The sequence below is a fragment of the Mustela lutreola genome, chromosome 1 (assembly GCF_030435805.1).
Source record: "Mustela lutreola isolate mMusLut2 chromosome 1, mMusLut2.pri, whole genome shotgun sequence".
NCBI lineage: Eukaryota > Metazoa > Chordata > Mammalia > Carnivora > Mustelidae > Mustela > Mustela lutreola.
The window spans coordinates 35,522,878-35,546,153 of record NC_081290.1 but is presented as its reverse complement, the minus strand read 5'-3'; the positions used below and the strand labels follow the sequence as shown (position 1 = coordinate 35,546,153).

General features: G+C 44.0%; 1 protein-coding gene across 1 annotated transcript in view; it reads left to right on the top strand.

The window, feature by feature from the left end:
- KLB (klotho beta) overlaps positions 1 to 23,276 on the top strand; it is a 36,333-nt gene that overhangs the window by 9,023 nt on the left and 4,034 nt on the right. The window contains exons 2-4 of the mRNA XM_059163283.1: positions 9,743 to 10,253; positions 13,254 to 13,522; positions 19,859 to 21,002. Coding sequence (XP_059019266.1) covers positions 9,743 to 10,253; positions 13,254 to 13,522; positions 19,859 to 21,002 — 1,924 coding nt within the window. The remainder of the gene's footprint in view (positions 1 to 9,742; positions 10,254 to 13,253; positions 13,523 to 19,858; positions 21,003 to 23,276) is intronic.

Genomic DNA, 23,276 nt, shown 5'->3' with positions numbered 1-23,276 from the left:
AGATACTTTCATACACGGAAAATTTGGCCCAACTAGAGATCAGAAAATACTATAAACACTGAAAGCCGTACTAGATATGATGCAATAAATGAACTGAGGAAAACTTTACATTTGCTGGTAGAGTACAATAAGCCATTTACTTGTATATAAAAAATTAATTGCATATGAAAAATCTTACTGAGAAAACTCAACACTCATTTGGTCTATGTTCAAAGAAGAGGGAAACATTAAACCATTAAACATGAAGGATTCTGTTGCTGAAAAGTGGTAGGAAGCGGAGAAAAGATCCGGACCTTCTAACTTCTTCACCAGGAAAGAGTGACTCACTGACGTCATTCAAATGGTTCCTGGGCGATCTTCTGGAAAATATTTGGGGGATGTCTCCCAGCTGAGGAAACCCCGATCTTTAGTACTGGGGGCAGTGTACTGAAGGGTTCTTCATAGTGTCATATCTTGACCAGAGATTATGTGACTAAATCTTTAAAAAGAGGGCTGGGGCTTTACCGCTATCATTCTTTTATGTTATCTGTATATGTATTGTATGTCTCCTGCTTTTCCCTTTGAATATCAACATACTGGGACACCTGGGTGACTCAGTGGGTTAATGCCTCTGCCTTCGGCTCAGGTCATGATCCCAGGGTCCTGGGATCGAGCCCCACATTGGGCTCTCTGCTCAGCCAGGAGCCTACTTCCTCCTTTCTCTCTGCCTGCCTCTCTGCTTACTTATGATCTCTCTCTGTCAAATTAAAAAAAAAAAATCTGAATATCAACATACTACTATGGAGTAAAAAGGCATCCTTTTTTTTTTTTCCCCTAAGATTTTATGTATTTATTTGACACACAGAGATTACAAGCTGGGGGAGCAGCAGGCAGACCCGCTCAGCGGGAAGCCTGATGCAGGGCTGGATCCGAGGACCCTGCTATCATGACCTGAGCAGAAGGCAGACACTTACCACCCAGGCGCCCCCAAAAGGCATTCTTTAATAGACAATGGAATCTAGAATAACAACATTTCATTAAAGATGTCATTTATTTATTTGACAGAGAGAGAGAGAGAGATCACAAGGAGGCAGAGAGGCAGGCAGGGGGTAGGGGGAAGCAGGCTCCCCGCTGAGCAGAGAGCCCAATGTGGGGCTCAATCCCAGGACCCTGAGATCATGACCTGAGCCAGAGGCAGAGGCTTTAACCCACTGAGCCACCCAGGCACCCCTTAAAGTATTTTCATCAAGCTTTCCACCATGCTCTGCTTAGTTGTTAGTTCAGTTCTTCTTTGTATAAATATTTCTCAAACCAGCTGATGAATGAATAAGACTATTAATTCATTGTATGTGATATTGGTAACAGATAATTCAGCAATTGGATAAACACTGCAATTTCCAGGGCACCTGGGTGGCTCAGTGCGTTAAGCCTCTGTCTTCGGCTCAGGTCGTGATCTCAGGGTCCTGGGATTGAGCCCCACATCGGGCTCTCTGCTCAGCAGGGAGCCTGCTCCCCCCCCCACCCCTGCCTGCCTCTCTGCCTACTTGTGATCTCTGTCTGTCAAATAAATAAATAAAATCTTAAAAAAAAACACACGCACACACACAAAAAAAACACTGTAATTTCCAGAATTAAGGGCATTTATTAAAAGCCTGAAATATTTTTAGGTAATTTTAAAAAAAAATTTTTTTTAATGTATCTGAGAGAGAGAGCACGAATAGGGGCAGAGGAGCAGAGGGAGAAGGACAAGCAGACTCCACGGTGAGCAAGGAGCGTGATATAGGGCTTCATCCCAGGACCCCGAGATTGTGACCTGAACCAAATGAGCCAGCCAGGTACCCCTAGAATAACAATTTTTTACTTAAGTTTCAGGTTTTTTTCCTTTGAGATTTTTGGAACTTTAGAGAAACTAAAGAGTAACAGCGTACAACAATTAAATTAGCAGACAGAAAACATTTGTTTCTACCAATTTTCTTGACTTTTTTAAACTACAAAAATAGGGACACCTGGGCAGCTCAGTGGGTGAAGTGTCTGCCTTGGGCTCAGGTCATGGTCTCAGGGTCATCCGGCTTCCTTGCTCAGTAGGGAGCCTGCTTCTCCCTCTGTCTGCTGCTCCCCCTGTTTGTGCGCGCGCGCGCTCTCTCTCTCTCTCTCTGACAAATAAATAAATAAATAAATAAAATCTTAAATAAATAAATTATAAAAAGAATGCATTTTTAATGCAAAACACTCAAGCAATACAGAGAGACATAAAGTAAAAAATGAACAGTCTCCTTTTTCCTTGCTTCCCAGCCCCACACCAATGTCCAAATACTTTTCTATGTGCATATGAACACATACATACAATTACTTCTTTCACAAAATTTGCATCATATTCTTACATTAAGTTTTGATTATCGTCTCTGATAAATTGAAATCCAAAAATATCCTGCTTTTATCCCTATCTTCTCTTCTCTTTCCTATTAGAGGTTATAGTTCATCTGAAGGCAGGAGCTATCTTGTGAACGTTGTTTTCTTTTTCCGAACGCCTACCAAAGTGCTTTGTATATGTTAAATAAGGATTTGTAGACTTGAATTTAAACAATTGTTAGTGTGAATGAATGCAGAGTGCAGAGAAGGACATCATAATAGCTGGGGATTGAAGGAAAAAGGTCAAATGATATTTTGCAACTTGCTTTTGCTGTTGTGTGTAATTTCTATAAGGGAGGAAAAAAAATAAGCAGAAGGTAATGCTGGTGAATTCTTGGTTTGTCTGGGTACTGCTGTGGTGTCCCAACTGGTAAGGGTGCATGACGGTGTCAACGCCAGGACTCACAGCTCAGCTCTTCCCTGAGAGTGTCGCTGGGATCCGAAATCACATGGCTTTTAGGGCATGCTGGCCCTTGTTTTGGGGCCTCTGTGTCGATGGCATAAAAGTATGCTTCAAAGGCATACAGATTAAGGTGCATAATGTCCTAGAAATGACAGCAAATGAGGAAGCCGAAAGACTTCATTCTAATTCTAGCTTTGCCCCTGAGACCTTGGGCAAGTCCCTTATGTTTTGGGCTTGGGCATCTCATCCACAAAGAGGAGATTTTTGAAGGTTGGGTCAAGTTCAAGGTCCAGGTCCAGGGCCAAGTCTCAGGTCCATCCTCTAACCCAACATAGCAGGCAAGAGCACAGAACTTGGAGCAATAGGGTACCTGGGTGGCTCAGTCATTAAGTGTCTGCCTTCGGCTCAGGTCATGATCCCAGGGTCCTGGGATTGAGTCCCGCATCAGGCTCCCTGCTCAGTGGGGATCCTATTTCTCCCAGTCCTACTTCCCCGGCTTGTGTTTCCTCTTGCTGTCTTTCTTTCTCCAAAAAATAAATTAATTAAATCTTTAAAAAGTAAAAAAAAAGAACTTGGAGCAATACAGCATGCTGATTTGGTTTGTGAAACTGGGCAGGTTATTTATTTAACCTTCTTCCCCCTTGGTCCCCTCTCCTCTAAAGTAGAATGCTTAGAGTACCTACCATAATTCTCTTGAATGAGGATTAAATGAGATAGTACGTGGGAAGCACTTTAGAACAGTGCCCAGCACATCAGGCACGAGATCCATGTTAGTTCTTATGACTATTTATATGATTCATTTTCTATGGTCCTGTAATTTAATCACTGTTCCGTTCTATCTGATCATGAAAGTCACTCATCTTTAAGGACCATTTCATTGTGATTTTCTTGGAAATTGTGCTGTGGGGAATGCTCTCTTCCCATCTTGGCTTTAACATTTACAACAGTGTAAAGATCTGGATCCTCAGTCAAGATGGTCAAGTGTGGACGTGGTCCCTAAGGGCTCATTTAGCCTCTGACACCAGTGAGGACAATATCTAATGCCAGCTTTGCGGGTTCTCAGAAAGAAGCCCAGGGAATTACACATGAATGTTCCATGCCATGCTGGGCACTTGGACAATCCCATGGCTTTTTGAAAACCCCAAATTTCCTGGAAAGTCCTCCTTGACCTTTGTAGGTGATCCTGAATTTCAGACATAATAAATATTTTCTCAGCATGTGAGAGTAGGCTACAATACCGTCATTCTATCACTCTTCAGCTCTTTTAATCAATTCCAAGCAAGTACAGCAGAAATTAATTTAACATATAACTTTAAAACAGTATGTTGTGGTTCGTGTCCAATGGTCCTCAACTGCTTCAAAATTTAGAAGTGATGGGATGGGGCACCTGGGTGGCTCAGTCAGTTAAGCATCTGCCTTCAGCTCAGTTCATGATCTCAGGGTCCCAGGATTGAGTCCCACATCAGGCTTTCTGCTCAGTGGGGCGTCTGCTTCTCCCTCTCCCTCTGCTCCTTCCCACTGCTCATGTGCTCTCTCTCTCTGTTTCTCATGCTCTCTCTCTCAATAAGTAAATTAAAAAAAAAAAAAAAAAAAAGAGCTGATGGGACATACAGAAAGCAGGATGGTTTGGTAAGGTGATCAGAGATGCCTGAGTTCAAATATAGCTTTCCCCGTGTTCAGCCTCTATGAATTTCAGTTTCTTTTCTAAAATGGAAAAAATGACATCTGCTTCGCGGGGGCTATGCGACCAATATCGTCTGTCAGGTGACCAGCTAACTAGCTGATCCCTACTGGGCATTCACTCAGCAAGGATTCTATGCCAGGCTTTTCTCTGGGCTTCTCTCTGTACAATTGTGAACAAGACAGATAGTAAGCCCTCGAGAAGCTCATAGGCCAGGCACAGTTCTACAATGCATGGGCCTGAGACATACAACCTAGGGGACCCTCTGTGAGAAAATGCCCCCAAAAGTATGGACACAGGGGCGCCTGGGTGGCTCAGTGGGTTAAAGCCTCTGCCTTCGGCTCGGGTCATGATCCCAGGGTCCTGGGATCGAGCCCTACGTCGGGTTCTCTGCTCATCAGGGAGCCTGCTTCCTCCTCTCTGCCTGCCTCTCTGCCTACTTGTGATCTCTGTCTGTCAAATAAATAAAATCTTAAAAAAAAAAATGCTTCTAAATACAATCTGGCTTCCAACCCACTTAGAACATTTTATAGGGACCCGCGCAAGTGAGGGGTTCATGGAAAATCGGCCTTTGTTGCCGGGCCTAAAACTAGTAGGTCTTATTTTCATAATGGAATAATGGTGTTATTTGTAACTTCCACAGTGGCTTCTGCATTGACTGTTCCTTCCTAAATCCTCAGGAAAAGCTGCAAGTCACTCATCCTGGCCATTTTAGCTTCAATTATACTCTGAGATATGGTCCTTTTGCATGAAAAAATTACCAACAGGATCCCAATTGTTAATGTAATAATAACAGGAAGCTGAAAATACCATTCCGACCTCTGGAGAGTTGGCACGTCAATGTTCTCCTCGCGCAAGGAAATTGAACTTTAGTTAAGCATCAATTTGCTGCTATTGATTTCTTCAAAGCTCCCTTCCAATGTGGGAAACCCACAAGTGCTTCACTTAATTAATGATGAGCTTTATTCTAGACCTCTTTTCCCCTCTGCATTGCCAGTTTAGACTCTGACTCAAGCATTAGTTGAATTTAGTAATAATATCATTGAAATTAGAATTCTGTAATAATGTTAAAACCATGGGTTTTTTGGTTTTGTTTTGTTTTTTAAGATTTTATTTATTTATTTGACAGACAGAGATCACAAGTAGGCAGAGAGGCAGGCAGAGAGAGAGGAAGAAGCAGGCTCCCTGCCGAGCAGAGAGCCCGATGTGGGGCTTGATCCCAGGACCCTGAGATCATGACCAGAGCCAAAAGCAGAGGCTTAACGCACTGAGCCACCCAGGTGCCCTGGTTGTGGAATTTTAAAATAAATTTTCTTTAACAGTTTTTATTTGATTCTTTATGAAATAATTTTAACAATAATCATGTTCAGAGTTCCCATGAAGATATTTCCACCACAATGTGACTAAAATCATGCACGGCTTTGGAAATTTAGCTTTTGACAAAGGATGCGGGGGCTCCTTAAATATGGACACATGTGATGTGCTAGGTTTTTTATTCCGTCTTCAACCCGTGCCCTCCACAAGCATCCCACCATGTCCTCCTGACCTCTACCCCCACTTACATCTTGTTTCTAAAGTTGTGCCTGCTATCTTATTTGCTTCCTATCATTCAGAGAACTTATCTGAGTCTGGTCTTCCAGAGGCATCCAAGAAAGCTGCTACATTAGAGAAAAGGAGGAACAGAATGAGATATTCGGCCCCTGGCTGTCTCTCAGTGACATCAGGCCCTGATAGCTGGTTCAGAAAGAAAAAGCGGCTGACTTCCCCTTTAAGCTACTGAACCTAAAGAACAAAGGTTGAAGCTCCCTTAAATCAATCATTCCAAAGGTAGATGGCCTTGTACAAGATAGAGGGTAACCTTGAAAATCGCACAAGGACTATTGTGCAAGGTTGCAGGGCCCAGGCTGAACTCCTGCACCCCATTTTAGTTCTCCCAGTAGACCTCCTTTATGAGTGTCAGACCGAAGGACACACCTAGATATCTCTGTTCCATCAAGATCTATGTCTAACTCACTAACTCGGAGCAATACTTTTTACCTTATTACTTGGCAAACAGGATCAAGCTATAACCCTAAGGGCCACTCGAAGCCCCTCCCCCACGGTCCCCACAGGAGAGTGGAGAGCGGTCTTCAGTCCAGAGCAAAGATAACCCTAGATACCTCGATAGCCTCCGCAAATAGTAGCAAAGGTGAAAGACACACTGTGAATACGAAGGTCACCTTGGGGCATGACCACACACGTGTGTATGTAACTATATATGCGCATCTCCAGAAAAGTCTCTTGGAAGGGAATTGCAAATATACGTTGTCTGTTGTCTTCTAAGCGGTCCTTGTTTCTCATTAAAATGCTGATGCAACCAAGATTTTATCATAGGTTACATCACTTTCATATTGTCACTGAAATAGGCACTAGAACATCTGTCTTGAAATCCCCTTCTCCATTTTTTGTTCCTAGGATGACGGATGTGATAAGCACTTCCCGATGCCATCTCTTCCCTTTAGTGTCTGATGACATCGTATGTGCGAGGCAGCTGGTTTGTGACTTGGAATCTGGCTTGTTTAGTGCTTTACGGTTTTCACATCAGAGGGCCCCACAGCCCTGCTTTACGGTTTTCACATCAGAGGGCCCCACAGCCCTGAAGAGACGTATGGATCGCTGTGGTTTTTGTGAATGAAATTACTGAGGTTAGCAGGGGATTAAGGCACAGATCAGAATAGAGCTAAGAATGCTGCCTTTGGGTTCTAATGATTGCTTTTGTATCAAATCAGGAAAAAAAAAAAAAAAAGCAGTCTTCAAGTCTTTCTATGGGGATTCCAGCCCCAGAAAAGCCCACAAAGAGCAACTAAGTCCACTTGAGGTGAAGGCTGTCCCAGGCTCCCCTGTGATTCCTTCCAGAAGCTGAAGTCAGGCGGCGGCCTGAAACTTCCCCAGAAGGAGACCATTCTTAAGTATCCTCGGGAATGTTTGGGTGCTAAATGATTCTGGGATCTTCCAGTGAAAATTGAGTAAGGACTGGTGGAACATAGGTAATACTTCAAAGCATCTGCTCCTTCCGAAAATCTTTCAGGGGGTGATTTAAATGAGCTATTTTGCGTAAAGCAAGGAGGCATCCATCAGTCTGGGAATCCTTTCTTCCTATGTTAACACCTATCTCTCCCCATCCTAGTCCAATGTATGGGACATTTTCAGTGTCCACAGGATCTATTAGGTTGTTGTTGTTGCTTTAAAGATTCCTTTATTTATTTGAGAGAGAGAGCACACGTCCACGCACATGCACACGAGCAAGGGAGGAGCAGAGGGAAGGGGGTCAAGCAGACTCCCGGAACCGGAAGCTGGTCGGTTGTGGGGCTCCATCCCAGGAGCCCAAGATCATGACCTGAGCTGAAATCAAGCTTCCGACCCTCAACCGACTGAGCCACCCAGATGCCCCAGGATCTATTAGGTTTGAACCATTGCTCAGATTTGATGGTTTCTGGCCTACATAAAGGCATTTCAGATCATTCAACCCAATATAAAATATTTCTAATGAGCAAACGACAAGCTATGGAACAGAACAGAAAGCAGATACTGTGAGTTAAAAATAGTAAGGGTTTGTGGGCACCTGGGTGGCTCAGGGGGTTAAGCCTCTACCTTTGGCTCAGGTCATAATCTCAGGGTCCAGGGACCAAGCCCCGCATCGGGCTCTCTGCTCAGCAGGGAGCCTGCTTCCCCTCTCACTCTGCCTGCCTCTCTGTCTACTTGTGATCTCTCTCTCTGTCAAATAAGTAAAATTTTTTAAAAAATAGTAAGGGTTTGTGCACTTGTTTTAGAAACACCAAAGAGAGGAGAAATTGCAACACCTGGGAGGAGACATCAAGAGGCAAGCAAGTCTGAGGGGAAGAGATGCTGTCACACAGATAAAGGACAATTCTAAGCCTGTCCAGGTCACAAGGTGACCTTGAGCATTAACTAGCCTCGAGTCCTTAATTGTAGGCCTTGATATTTTTTCTTCCTGATACAGCTTGTGGCTCTTCACCAAAGTTTTCTTTTTCTTTTTTTTTTTTTAATATTTTATTTATTTGACAGACAGAGATCACAAGCAGAGAGACAGGCAGAGAGAGAGGGGGGAAGCAGGCTCCCCGCTGAGCAGAGAGCCCCGGGATCATGACCCGAGCCGAAGGCAGAGGCTTTAACCCACTGAGCCACCCAGGCTCCCCACCAAACTTTTCACTAATTTTTCACTTAATGACCTACTTTATGCCATTTTATATTTATATTTATATTTTATGCCATTTATATTTTCACACATTCAGTCTTATTTTCTCAATAAGATGATTGGCTCCTGAAGGCACATTCTCCTGCCGTTTATTTCAGCCTCTCCGGGCAGGGCAAACCAAGCATTAAGTAAGCACTCAGTGCATACCTATTAAACAGACTGGAAACCTATCCTGAGGCTCTGTTATCAGAAAGCTCAACTGGAAATATAAATTCTGGGAGGACCAATAGTAATAACAGGCATCTTTGAGCACTACCTCCTACATGCCTTATGGTCTGCTACATATTTAATATATACGTTAGCATTGTATCTAACAACTTTACAAAGGGCATTAGAATTAACTTCATTTCACAGCTGAAGATACTAAGAGATTTCAGAAAGGTGAAGTGAATTGTCCAAGGCCACATGGTAAGTTCCTGAACTTCAAGCCCGAACCCAAAACCCACACTCTTTCCTGCTTTGTATAGTCCCTGCCACCCTTCTTTAATAAGGATAATAATAACTGTTATATTAATAATAATAGGGTTATAAAAGAAGAGTTTTAAAATTAAAATCATCTTAATAATAATAATGTTATAAAAATAATAGTCATAGTAGTAATAATAATGGCTTATGTAGGAGTTACTCCATGCCAGATACTGTTCTAAAGTCCTTTACATATATTAATTCAGTCAGTCTTCAGAAGTCTAGAAGGTGGGCTCTATTATCCATTTACAGGATTTTGAGAGTGCATTATCTTGGATTCTAAGTTAGGGCTGAAAGGAGATTCCATAGAACAATGAAAGATCAGGACTCTCTGCCTGCCCCTTGACAATCATATAGGAGAGGCTTTCTGTTGAAGGCACGGGAAAAGGCAGACAGAGAACAGACTTTGAGATCATCAGGGTTCCCTGATAGCTCTCCCCTGGGTCACCCTGTGTGTCACTAGTTTGTCCATGAAAAGACTTTCTGCCAGCCAAATTACAATACGTGTGAGTAAGGACAAGAAAGATTAATGATATTTTCTTCTTATCAGGCTCATTCAAAAGTTTGGCATAACTACAACACAAATTTCCGCCCACATCAGAAGGGTTTGGTGTCAATCACATTGGGATCCCATTGGATTGAGCCAAACAGATCTGAAAACATGGTGGATATACTCAAGTGTCAACAGTCCATGGTTTCAGTGCTCGGGTGGTTTGCCAACCCTATCCACGGGGATGGAGACTATCCAGAGATGATGAAAAAGAAGTCGTTCTCCATTCTACCCCTTTTCTCTGAAGCAGAGAAGAAGGATGTGAGGGGCACCGCTGACTTCTTTGCCTTTTCCTTTGGACCCAACAATTTCAAGCCCCAGAACACCATGGCTAAAATGGGACAAAATGTGTCACTCAATTTAAGAGAAGTGCTGAATTGGATTAAACTGGAATATGACAACCCTCGGATCTTGATTGCTGAGAATGGTTGGTTCACAGACAGTCATGTGAAGACAGAAGACACCACAGCCATCTACATGATGAAGAATTTCCTCAACCAGGTTCTTCAAGGTTGGTTGCACATTAGCTCGATTTTTTAGACCTTTGAATACTTATACCATAGGACACTTAAAGTCATCTTCAGACATGATTATGGTTGTTGGGTTTTCCCATTGACCTATGTTAATGTTTATGTTAATTTTATGTTACTCTCATGTCCTTTTTAAATAAAAGTTTGGGTACAGAATAATACTAGACTGTAGATATATACCCTTAATTGGCAACAAGGGGCTTATCACGCTTTTTTTTTTAAGATTTTAAAAATGTATTTATTTATTTGAGAGGGGGGGTGCAGAGGGAGAGGAAGAAAGAGATTCTCAAGCAGATTTCGAGCTGAGCAGAGAGCCCCCTGCAGAGCTCCATCTCACAACCCTGAGATCATGACCTGAGCCAAAACCAAGAGTCAGACTCTTAACCGACTGAGCCACCCAGGCACCCTGATGCTATCTCATTCTTTTTAAAAGAACATATACTACAAGAGATATTCCCCAAAGTTTTCTAACAGTAGTAACGTGGTCTAAGATGCTGAAAGCTTTTCCTGAAATTGTGCTTTTTTTAAGGATACCTGGGTGGCTCAATCGTTGAGCATGCCACTCTTGATTTCGGCTCAGGTTGTGATCTCAGGGTCGTGGGTTCGAGCCCCATAACGGGTTCCATGCTCAGCGGGGAGTCTGCTTCTCTCCTTCTCCTCTTCCCCTTCCCCCAGTTGATCTCCAAATAAATAAATCTTAAAAAAAAAAAAGAAAGAAAGAAATTGTGCTCTTTTTATTCTATTACATGACTAAATGGTGAAAAGGTCTGAAGACAAACAATGAGCCATGAATGGCAAAGCTGAGTAATTTCTGTTGCTCCTGGATATTTCTCTGATCCCTACTCAGCCCCTCCTTCCTTTTCCACTACTCAAGTAGTGACATCTACAGGTGGCTGATTGAAATAATGAAGCAGAAGATAAGACCACGTTGTGGTAGGTCTTTCCCCTACAGAGCTTGGCTCCATTTCACCAAATATAAAGAAATTCTCAGCAGATCTTTCTAGAAGTTTGTAGCTCTCTTTAGAAGTCACATGCCAGGATGCCTGGGTGGCTCAGTTGGTGGGGTGGCTGCCTTCAGCTCAGGTCATGGTCCCAGGGTCCTGGGTTCAAGTCCCACCTCTGGCTCCTTGCTCAGCAGGGAGCCTGCTTCTCTCTCTGCCTCTGCCTGCTACTCTGCCTGCTTGTGTTCTCTCTGTCAAATTAATAAAGTCTTTGGAAAAAAAAAAAAAGAAGTCATGTGCCTAGGGGCACCTGGCTGGCTCAGTCAGTGGAGCATGCAGCTATCTCTCTTTTTTTAGGATTTTATTTATGAGAGAGAGAGTACGTGTGACTGGGGTCAGAGCAGAAGGAGAGGAACAAGCAGACTCTGTACTGACCACCAGAGTCTGTCACGGGACTCCATCTCAGAACCCTGAGATCATGACCCGAGTCAAAACCAAGAGTCAGCTGCTTAACCGACTGAGCCACCCAGGCACCCTTGAGGATGCAACTCTCGATCTTGGGGTGGTGAGCTCCAGTCCCATGATGGGAATATTTATTTACTCAAAAGTAAATAAACTAAAAATAAATAAATACACAAACTGATTAATTCATTAATTGATTATTTAAAATTTAGAAGTCGCAAGCCTAGAGGAAAGGTTCTGCTGGAGAACTTTCAGGGAGGGTCCTCGGGGAGAGCAAGATCTTGTTGCCCCAAACTTTGGGAAGAAGCAGCATGAAAATGAAAGCTTTTAAGAAAAGAAAAATAGTTTGAGGTTGATTTGGATATTTGTTACTTTTACTGTTGCTGTTGATTACCATATTTCATTTTTACCCAATTTCTTTTTTTTTTTTTTTTTAAAGATTTTATTTATTTATTTGACAGAGAGAAATCACAGTAGACAGAGAGGCAGGCAGAGAGAGAGGAAGCAGGCTCCCTGCTGAGCAGAGAGCCCGATGCGGGACTCGATCCCAGGACCCTGAGATCATGACCTGAGCCGAAGGCAGCGGCTTAACCACTGAGCCACCCAGGCGCCCCATTTTTACCCAATTTCTAAAAGTTATTGAATCACAGGTGCCTGGCTGGTTCTGTCAGTAGAGCACGAGACTCTTGATCTTGGGATTGTAGGTTCAAGTCCTACATTGGATATAGAGATTACTTAAAAAAAAAAAAAAAAAGTTATTGAATCAGAGTTTTTAATGCTAGAAAGATCCTGAGAGATGTTTTCCAACCTTTTCTGTTAAGAAACTTGCCCAAGAGCAGCCTCCTAGGAGCACAGCAGCCTCCTGTGCCCTGCCCCTCTGCTGGCGCATTCTCCCACAGCACTGTCCTTGTTTCTTCTTATATGTACGTTCACTTATGTTCATTCTCAAAGCTGATTTTTCAGTCCTTAAAGGGTAGTTTCATAGAAGATGAAATGGGACCTAACCCAAGCTTGAAATGAGACACTCTTGATCACGAACAGACATCTGCCTTGGTCCCAAAGGGTTCTGGGGGATTTCTATGTCTTCTGGTGCAGATTTGCACACTACTATTCTCAGGAATATTTTTAATTTTATTTTTTTTAAGATTTTATTTATTTATTTGACAGAGATAGACATAGCAAGAGAGGGAACCCAACCAGGGGGAGTGGGATAAGGTGAAGCAGGCTTCCCGCTGATTGGGGAGCTGGATGAGGGACTTGATCCCAGGACCCTGGTATCATGACCTGTGCTGATCGCAAACGCCTAACGACTGAACCACCCGGGGCTCCAAAGAAGAATTTTAAACTTGACCCTTGAACCGTGTCTTTCCCTTGTTGTAGGTAAGGGGGAGGCGCATTCCGGATGAAAATAGCTGCCGCTTTTCAAGTAGCAACGGGAATTTTCTATTGTCTATCACAAGCCTGCAAATGAGGATAAAAGTTGTTTCCCCATATGCTCCCGGCAACACGTCCCCCGGTAGATTGCGAATCAGAAACACAAACCAGAGTGAACATCTCTGCTTTTCTTCCTCTGTGCAGCTATAAGGTTTGATGGAATACAAGTGTTTGGCTACACTGCCTGGTCCCTCCTGGATGGCTTTGAATGGCAGGATGCTTACACCACTCGCCGAGGATTATTTTATGTGGATTTGAATAGTAAGCAAAAAGAAAGAAAGCCCAAGTCTTCGGCACTTTACTACAAACAGATCATACAGGAGAATGGTTTTACTTTCAAGGAGTCCACCCCAGATGTGCGGGGTCAGTTTCCCTGCGACTTCTCGTGGGGAGTCACTGAATCTGTCCTTAAGGTGAGTGACGGCTTATGAAGTAACTCTAAATGGGTGCAAATAGGTCACAGTGGGTTTTTTTTTTTTTTACGATTTTATTTATTTATCTGGCAGACAGAGATCACAAGTAGGCAAAGAGGCAGTCAGAGAGATGGGGAAGCAGGCTCCCTGCCGAGCGGAGAGCCCAATGCGGGGCTCGATCCCAGGACCCTGAGATCATGACCCGAGCCAAAGACAGAGCTTTAACCCACTGAGCCACCCAGGCGCCCCAGGTCACAATATTTTATTTTGTGGACTTGATGACAGCCGTCAGACAATAGCAAATATGATCATTTGGAGGTTCTGGAGGGGACTTGAGAGGAAGAGGAAGGAAGATGAGATTTGGTGCTTTCCCAGAGCCTTTCTTTCATATGCCAGAATTTCTCTTTGGCGATGGTGATGAGAGGCTGCCCTCATGAAGTATATGGTCTAGGGCGCCTGGGTGGCTCAGTGGGTTAAGCCGCGGCCTTCGGCTCAGGTCATGATCTCAGGGTCCTGGGATCGAGTCCCGCATCAGGCTCCCTGCTGAGCAGAGAGCCTGCTTCCTCCTCTCTCTCTCTCTCTCTCTGCCTGCCTCTCTACCTACTTGTGATCTCTGTCAAATAAATAAAAAAATCTTAAAAAAAAAAAAAGAAGTATATGGTCTAAAGGGATCTTAGTCATTGGTCAGTAGCATCAAAATTACAAATTTTTTTCTAGATTATGTTTTGCCAAAAGCCAGTTATTGGTGGCCCTTGATTTAAGTGGTTCCTGTTCTTTGACAGGTTTGAAAAATTTGCCTTATCTCTGTATCCTCGTGAGGTCTCCCATTCTCATTCGTCACCTTCGTTACATTACTCCTTAAATGCCGCCTTCTCAATAAGGCTTCCCTCCACTCCAAAAAAAAAAGAAGAAGAAGAAGAAGAAAAATCACAATCCTCTCATTCCCCTTTCTTCCCTGTTTCCCCTGTATATCCTATTCATCACTAGCTAACATACTATTATGTACTTCACACATTTTTTTCCTTTAGCCTTATCGAGAGGTAATGGACATGCAACATGGTGTAAGTTTTTTTTTTTTTTAAAGATTTTATTTATTTATTTGACAGAGAGAGATCACAAGCAGGCAGAGAGGCAGGCAGAGAGAGAGAGAGGAGGAAGCAGGCTCCCTGCTGAGCAGAGAGCCCGATGTGGGGCCCGATGTGGGACCCGATCCCAGGACCCTGAGATCATGACCTGAGCCGAAGGCAGTGGCTTAACCCACTGAGCCACCCAGGAGGACAACATGATGACTTGATACGTTTCTGTATTGCCCAAAACGATGACCACTGTAACAAAATTCCCATTTCTTTCTGCAGTGAGAACATTTAAGATCTATTCTCCCAGCAACTTGAGAGTATGTCATACTAGTATCATTAGCTATAATCAGCAGGCTGTACATCCGATCTTCAGAACCTAATTTTGTCACTGGAAGTTGGTGCCCTTTGACCAATATCTCCCTATTTGCCGCCCCCCACAGCCCCTGATAACTGCTTTATGGATTTTTATTGATCGTGTTTTCCCCTTACTAGAATGCAAGGCTTCCCTGCATGAGGGTGGAGAGGTTTGACGCTTTGCTCCTCGCTGTGTGCCTGACCAGGGCAGCCACGGAGCACCAGCCATGTACCACGCAAAATGACATTGTTCAAGTCAATTTTTAGGGCCAGATGAGCCAAATAGAGATCTATTCCAAATCCTTCATTTTACGGATTAGGAAAGTGAGAGCCTTTGGTTCCTAATTGAGACCTAAGTGACTTGCCCGAGGAAACAGAAATAGTGGCAGAACTGTTAACAGGCAACTCAAAAACCCTGTATTTGCAGTGCTCTTGTCACAATAATAGCAACTATCTTTTAAGCTCTTATTATGTGCCAAGCATACAACTGTTGTATATATGCACATCCTCTCTCCTAAATCATAAAGCCCTCATTTTACAAGCAAGGAAACTGAGGCTTAGGGAGGTTACATAACTTGTTCAGAGTACCCAGATCTGTTTCCTGACACCATGCTATAAGACGTCACAATGCCACACTACGGCCTGTATTCTAGAAGCAGATGAAAAGACAGCAAGATCTATAAGGGATGGGGTCAGACAAAAGGGCTCAAACCATGAGTGAACAGAGTTCTCAGGTCATGAATCTCAATGCCAGTTGATACTTAGGCATGATTTAGTAAAGGCTCAGAGATAATAACAGGAGAAAAGACACAGAGTAACCTAAATACAGAAGTGACTCATCTTCACTGTGTGTCCCCTGTAGAGCCAACTACTTAGCCAGTCGCTGTCTCCACCACATGGAAAGGCAGGCCATCTTTTCCCTACCACTTCAAATGGGTTTATATTTTCTATAATTCCACACCCAGAGAAGAAATATCCCAGGAGAGACAAGAGTTCCTGCCCGTACATGACACAACCTGAACATTTCTGCTTTACCTCAAAACCTATTTGTGCCCCAGTGATTAGCTGTGAAGGTCTACCTCATCAGGGGCCCCTACCTTTACTCTGAGGAACAAGAGTGAATCACCTGTGGCAGGGGAAGCAGTTCTGTGATCAACCAGTTCTGAGTTTCATGCTTATGCCTGGAGCCCAGTGAGGCATCAGCTTCCCTTGAACTTGGACTAAGAGTGAGGATGAATTGTTTGCCAAGGAAAATTAGAATGCTTTTTGAAAAATCAGCCAGAGGATGTATGAATAGGTGCCAAAAAAATTGATGTCTTCTATAGAGTGACAAAATTAAAGTAACACCTGAAAAATAGTAGTGAGCCTACCCACAAACATCCCCATCTTATTTTCCCCAGCCTCTCAGTATTCTTTTCTCCTCTAACATTTGGTATTGAGAAATTTCAAATGAGTACAATTAACACCCATGTTCCCTTCATCAAGACTGACCAATTGTTAACATTTTACCACATTGTTTTATCTCTCTTTTATAAGCCAGTGAAAAGTTGCAAACATTATTATTATATTATATATTATGTATATAATATATATATTATATTATTACCCAAAATATTTCTACTCAAATGTGTCTCCTAAAAATAAGGACAGTCTATGTCATTATAATATTGTCATACCCATAATATTTAATATTGATTCAATATCATCTAACATACATTCCATATTCAAATTATCCTAAATGTTCCCAAAATGTCCCTTATAGATTTTTTTAAAAATTTTAGATCAAGAATACAAACAAGGATGACACATTCATTGTCATTCATCTTTAGTCTCCTTTAACTCAGAATAATTCCCCCAAGAAAGGTATTGGGATTTTTGAAGAGCCCAGACCAATTGATTGTAGAATGTCTCATGTTCTGGATTTATTTCTTTATTGGGTTTGATACAGTTCTGGAAAGATACTATGTAAATGAAGTTGTCTGTTTCCCAATATATCACATCAGGAAGCACAGGATATCATTGTTTCATTATGGAAAATGTTAATGTGTTGTAGTAGTTACTACATTTCTTGACTAAGGTAGCATTTGCAAGATCTCTTCATTGAAAGGTAACTTTTCCATTTGTAATTAAGAAGTAATGTTCTGGGGGTGCCTGGGTGGCTCAGTGGGTTAAGCCTCTGCCTTCGGCTCGGGTCATGATCTCGGGGTTCTGGGATCGAGTCCCTCATCGGGCTCTCTGCTTGGCAGGGAGCCTGCTTCCCTCTCTCTCTCTCTCTGGCTGCCTCTCCGTCTACTTGTGATTTCTCTCTGTCAAGTTAATAAATAAAATCTTTAAAAAAAAAAAAAGAAGAAGTAATGTTCTGGTGACACTTTGAGACCATATAGATATCCTCCTTCCAAACAACAGGTCACTAAAATGGTCTTAATATTGATTCATAAACTTTACCTGAACTATTACTTTGCAGAGTATAAAATGGTGAATTTCTAATTATTCCCTCTTCATATATTAGGTAATTCTCTTAATTTCAATGCATTATAATTCATTACTGTCATTGTTTTCATTAGTCCTTTCGATGCTCAGATTATCTCAAAGGTGGCCTTTCAAACTGCTCCTGTGTCTTTCTGATATTTCCTTTTCAGTTTTTAAGTACATCCTTATTTTTTCTGGCATAAGATGTACCAGCATCACCTCATTCTCTTCCTGCCGCAGACTGGAAAAAACCATTTCTCCAAGGACTCCAGCATCCTCTCAGTGGGGAACAGAATTTTAGGACTAAGCTCTTGGGAGCTAGGGTTGAGATCATGGTTCACCACCCCCAATTAGATCTCTTAGCAGAATAATCATACCCACTTGCTAAACTGAATGCTTGTTGGGAGGTTTTTATTTTTTTTTTAAGATTTTATTTATTTACTTGAGAGTAAACATTAAGAAGTAATGTTCTGGGGGTGCCTGGGTGGCTCAGTGGGTTAAGCCGCTGCCTTCAGCTCGGGTCATGATCTCGGGGTTCTGGGATCGAGTCCCTCATCGGGCTCTCTGCTTGGCATGAGAGAGAGCATGAACGAGGAGAAGGTCAGAGAGAGAAGCAGACTCCCCATGGAGCTGGGAGTCCAATGCGGGACTCGATCCCGGGACTCCAGGATCATGACCTGAGCCGAAGGCAGTCGTCCAACCAACTGAGCCACCCAGGCGTCCCTGTTGGAGGTTTTTAAAAGACAGATTTTCATTTGATCTTGCCTTATCTCATAGCAAGATTGCTCTTTCTAAACACCCTTTCAATATTAAGATGCGCTGAGGTTTGAAAACACTGAGATTGCCAATCTAAGCTAGAAGGATTTTACTCAAATAATTATATGCAGATTTAACTTCATGCTCACATGATCGGTGTTCTCTCAGTTTAATGTTCTAGATAACTGGTTGGCAGATGGTAAGTGGGCAGTGATATGGTTTTGTAATTAGACTATGAAGGATGACACACGAGAAAACAATTAGAGGGAAAATATTTACCAAAGGTTAATTATCATTTTTTCCAGGTGCACTTAAATTCAACCACAGGAAGAAAAGTTACTTGGAAACAAGTACAGAACTTGTATTTTCTCTTATTAATTTCAAATTTGGAAGTGTTTTTTCTTAAGCTCTCTTCTGTTTTAATTTAGCCTCAAAGGCCTTGCAGGCAATTATTGCAACCATGGAAAACTAAACCCAAGTTATGGCTACCTTATGTTTGTAGATTGCTTTAGAGTTGACAGAGTGCTTTCCCAGAGTCATTGACTCGTCACAACACACCTGTGAGGCGGGTGAGATTACTCTGTCACTAGACAGAGTTGCCAAGCCCCAGTTTCAAAAGGGTAGTATGAGGAAAGGAGTCGAGAATTAGCTCCTCAGTGGGGGGTGGGGTGTAACACATCATCATCAGATCCAAGAGTCAATTTGGGAGTTTCTGGGGAAATTTTACTGTTTTTTTTCCAGTCATAATCCAAACATCTTGCCTTAAGAGGGTGTTCTGTATTCTGTTGGATGAAGAAATGTGGTGTTCTCACAGGCACGTCGGTGGGGACAACATAATACACATGTGACATCACTTGGACTTTTCAAATATAATGTGTTAGAGAGTTGGACTCAGCAAGTGCAAGCGGTGATTTGCTACCTCACTGGCTTCTTTCAGGAACTGTGGCTGGGTCAACCAGCCACCTCAACTCCAAGTCCTGGTCTCCATGAAATCCTCTACGACTAGAATTTTAACTTTGCTGTCAAGTTATGGCAGGGTTTGGAAGGTCCAGCTTTCACGATTCCTTCTGAGGGTACAAGCCCAATTTCCTGATGCATTTCAACAGAATCATGTGAGACCCCACTGGGTGACTTCAGTTTTTAGGACAAACGAACTAGGAAACAATTTCTCAGTGGGTTCTGAAAAACAACTTGTCTTCGAGGCCAAGCCCCTGTATGGTTCCTTCCCGGTTTTCTGGTCTCCCTGGGAGATTTCAAGAGCTAGAAGGGAGGTTCATCCAGCAGGACTCTTCTATGATGTCACCATGGGTACTGCAGGAAAGGGCCGGTGGTTTCGAAGGCTACATGCATCATTTATTTTCTCTATTATCAGGAATAGGCACAATAAGATGGGGCCCATCTTCCTCTTAGACGATGCATGCTAAGGGCCTGTCTGTGGGGTGTGATTCACTTGAATGTGCTCGTTTTTCTGGATGCCTGGGTGGGTGGCTCAGGCAGTTATCCATCTGCCTTGCGCTCAGGTCATGATCCCGAGGTCCTGGGATGGAGCCCCGCATCCGGCTCATTGCTCAGCAGGAAGCATGCTTCTCCCTCTGCCCCTCCCCCCTGCTTGTGCTCTCTCTGTCTCTCTCTGTGACAAATCAATAATAAATAAAATCTTGAACGTGCGTGTCTTTCACAGCCCAAGGTGGTGGCTTCCTCCCCACAGTTCAGCGACCCTCACCTATACGTGTGGAACGTGACAGGCAACAGACTGTTGCACCGAGTGGAAGGGGTGAGGCTGAAAACGCGGCCAGCTCAATGCACAGACTTCGTCAGCATCAAAAGACAGCTGGAGATGCTGGCGAGAATGAAAGTCACTCACTACAGGTTCGCTCTGGACTGGCCCTCCATCCTTCCCACGGGCAACCTGTCCGTGGTCAACCGACAAGCTCTGAGGTACTACAGGTGTGTGGTCAGCGAGGGGCTGAAGCTCCACATCTCCCCCATGGTCACCCTGTACTACCCGACGCACGCGCACCTGGGCCTCCCCACGCCCCTGCTGCGCAGCGGGGGGTGGCTGAACCCGGCCACCGCCCAGGCCTTCCGGGACTACGCCGGGCTGTGCTTCCAGGAGCTGGGGGACCTGGTGAAGCTCTGGATCACCATCAACGAGCCCAACCGGCTGAGCGACGTGTACAGCCACACCGGTAACGACACCTACCGGGCGGCGCACCACCTGCTGATCGCCCACGCCCTGGTGTGGCGCCTCTACGACGGGCGCTACCGGCCGGCGCAGCGCGGGGCCGTGTCGCTGTCCCTGCACTCGGACTGGGCCGAGCCCGCCAACCCCTACGCCCGCTCGCACTGGCAGGCGGCCGAACGCTTCCTCCAGTTCGAAATCGCCTGGTTCGCCGAGCCGCTCTTCAAGACCGGCGACTACCCGCGGGCCATGCGAGAGTACATCGCGCTCAAGAACAGGCAGGGGCTGTCGCGCTCCGCCCTGCCGCGGTTCACCGAGGAGGAGCGGCGGCTGGTCAAGGGCGCCGCCGACTTCTACGCGCTCAACCACTTCACCACCCGCTTCGTGATGCACGCGCGCCAGAACGGCAGCCGCTACGACGCGGACAGGGACGTGCAGTTCCTGCAGGACATCACCTGCCTGAGCTCCCCCAGCCGCCTGGCGGTGCTGCCGTGGGGGGAGCGCAAGGTGCTCGGCTGGATCCGCAGGAACTACGGCGACGTGGATGTCTACATCACGGCCAACGGCATCGACGACCGGTCTCTGGACAACGACGAACTGCGCAAGTACTACCTGGAGAAGTACGTTCAGGAGGCTCTGAAAGGTGAGGCGCGGGCCGGCCCCCGCACCAAGGGCACCCCGGGCTCGGGCGAACGGAGAACCAGGGCAGGAGGCGCGCTAGTGACCGCGCCCGCTCCTGACGGGAAATTCGGCAAGGTTAGAAAAGTATGAACACAAAACACAGAGCACAAAACCAAGTCACCTGAAATCTCACTCCCGCAAACAAGCTCTGTTGGTATTTTACTGGATTATACCGTCCCAGCAAACTAGACAGTTTTAGTACAAGTGGAAGTTTTGTATCCAAATAAAGTATCACACGATGTGTCCCATGTCACTAGAATTGCCTTAATTTTTTTTTTTTTTTAAGATTTTTATTTATTTGAGAGAGAGAGAGCAAGCATGAGCAGGGAGAGAGGCAGAGGGGAAAAGGGAAAAGCTGACCCTCTGCTGAGCAAGTAGCGGGATGCGGGGCTCCATCCCAGGCTGCTGGGATCATGACCCGAGCTGAAGGCAGACCGTCACTGGCTGAGCCTCCTAGGCGCCCCATCTTAATATTATTTTAATGATTGCTTAATATCGCATCATATGGACACATCTTTACGCATTTAAGCATTCCTGTTTGACCTGGGTTTTTTTTTTTTTTTTTTTAACTAAAACAAGTACCTTTGAATATAAATCTTTGTCTTCATTTCTGATTATCTTCTTAAGGACTGCCCACTGTGGAATTATTGGGTCAAATGTTATAAACAGCAGTTTCCATTCCCCTGCCCAAACAAGCTCTATTTTTTAAGTATTTTATTTATTTTTGCAAGAGAGTGTGGGAGCACGAGGTGGAGGGGTGCAGAGGAAGGAGACGCTCTGCTGAGCAGGGAGCCTGACACACAGGACTCGATCCCAGGACCCTAGGATCATGACATGAGTCAAAGGCAGACATTTAACCAACTGACACACCCAGGCACCCGCAAACTGTAATTTTTTTAATACTTTTTTTTTTTTTTAATTCCTCAATTTTATCTATTTTAGTGGAAGCAAGCATCAGTGTTTGAGAGTATCTTATATACTCTTCCCAGTACTGGCTAACATTTTTTAAATATTTCTAAATGTCTACAATAGACTTGTTAAAGCAACAAAAAGATCCCAGAAATATACTTATTTACTGAGCACCTAATACAGGCAGAAACTCATCACTGAACAAAGTAAAGATTACTGTCCTCATGAAGCCTCAATTTTTGTGGGATGAGAGTCAACAGATAAGATAAATAGCATGTCAGAGGCAAAAAGTTCTGCAGAGAATAGCAGGGAAGAGGGTGACCCGGAGTGGGGTGTAGGAGTAGTTACAATTCTAAGGCGTGGCTGGGGAAGTCTTCAAAGACCTGGAGGAGCAACAGGGCAAACCTGTGCAGTTCTCTGTGAAGTGTTCCAGGTGAGAGAAGAGCAAATGCAAAAACCCTAATATGGGAGCATGCCTGGCCTGCGTGAGGTTCAGAAAGAAGGTCAAAGTGGTGGAAGCAGGAGCAACAGAAGTAATCAGAGATGAGGTCAAGGAAATAGAAGAGGCAGATCAGACAGGGCTTGGTAAGCCATCAGAAGAACTGTGGCTCTTACACTCTGGAATTGGCAGGCTATGGAAGGTTTTAAACAGAAGGGCACATGATCTAACCCATACTTTTAAAAAATCACTCTGGCAGCTCTTTTTGGATACGTTGTAAAGGACAAAGAACAGAATCAGGGAGGGTTGGAGTAGTCTAAAAAAGAAATAATGGGGGATTGGATTAGGTTATTAAGTGGAGATGGTGAGAAGTGGCTAGATTTTGGATTTATTTTGAAGGTAAAGTCAACAGAATTAGATGGAGTGTGTGAGAAAAGAGTGAAGAATGAATCTGTTTTGGTTTGAGCAACTAAAGCGGCAGTGGCCATTTACTGGTTGGAGGAAACTGGTAGACTTTTGGAGTTGTTTGGTTTTGCACAGTTTAAGTTTGAGATGTCTATTAGACATCCAGTTGGAGATGTCAAATAGGCTAACTGGAGTCTCAGATTCAGGTAAGTCTGGGGCGGAGATACAGACTCGGCAGTTAAGTGCAAGAATGGTGGGACTCCTGGGTGGCTCAGTGGGTTAAGCGTCTGCCTTCATCTCAGGTCATGATCCTGGAGTCCTGGGATCAAGTCCCAAATCTGGCTCCTTGCTCTGCAGGGAGCCTGCTTCTTCCTCTGCTTGTGCTCTCCTAATGAGTAAATAAAATCTTAAAGAAAAAAAAAAAAAAAAAAAAAAAGCAAGAATGGTATTTAGAAACAATAAGCCTAGATATCACAAGGGAGC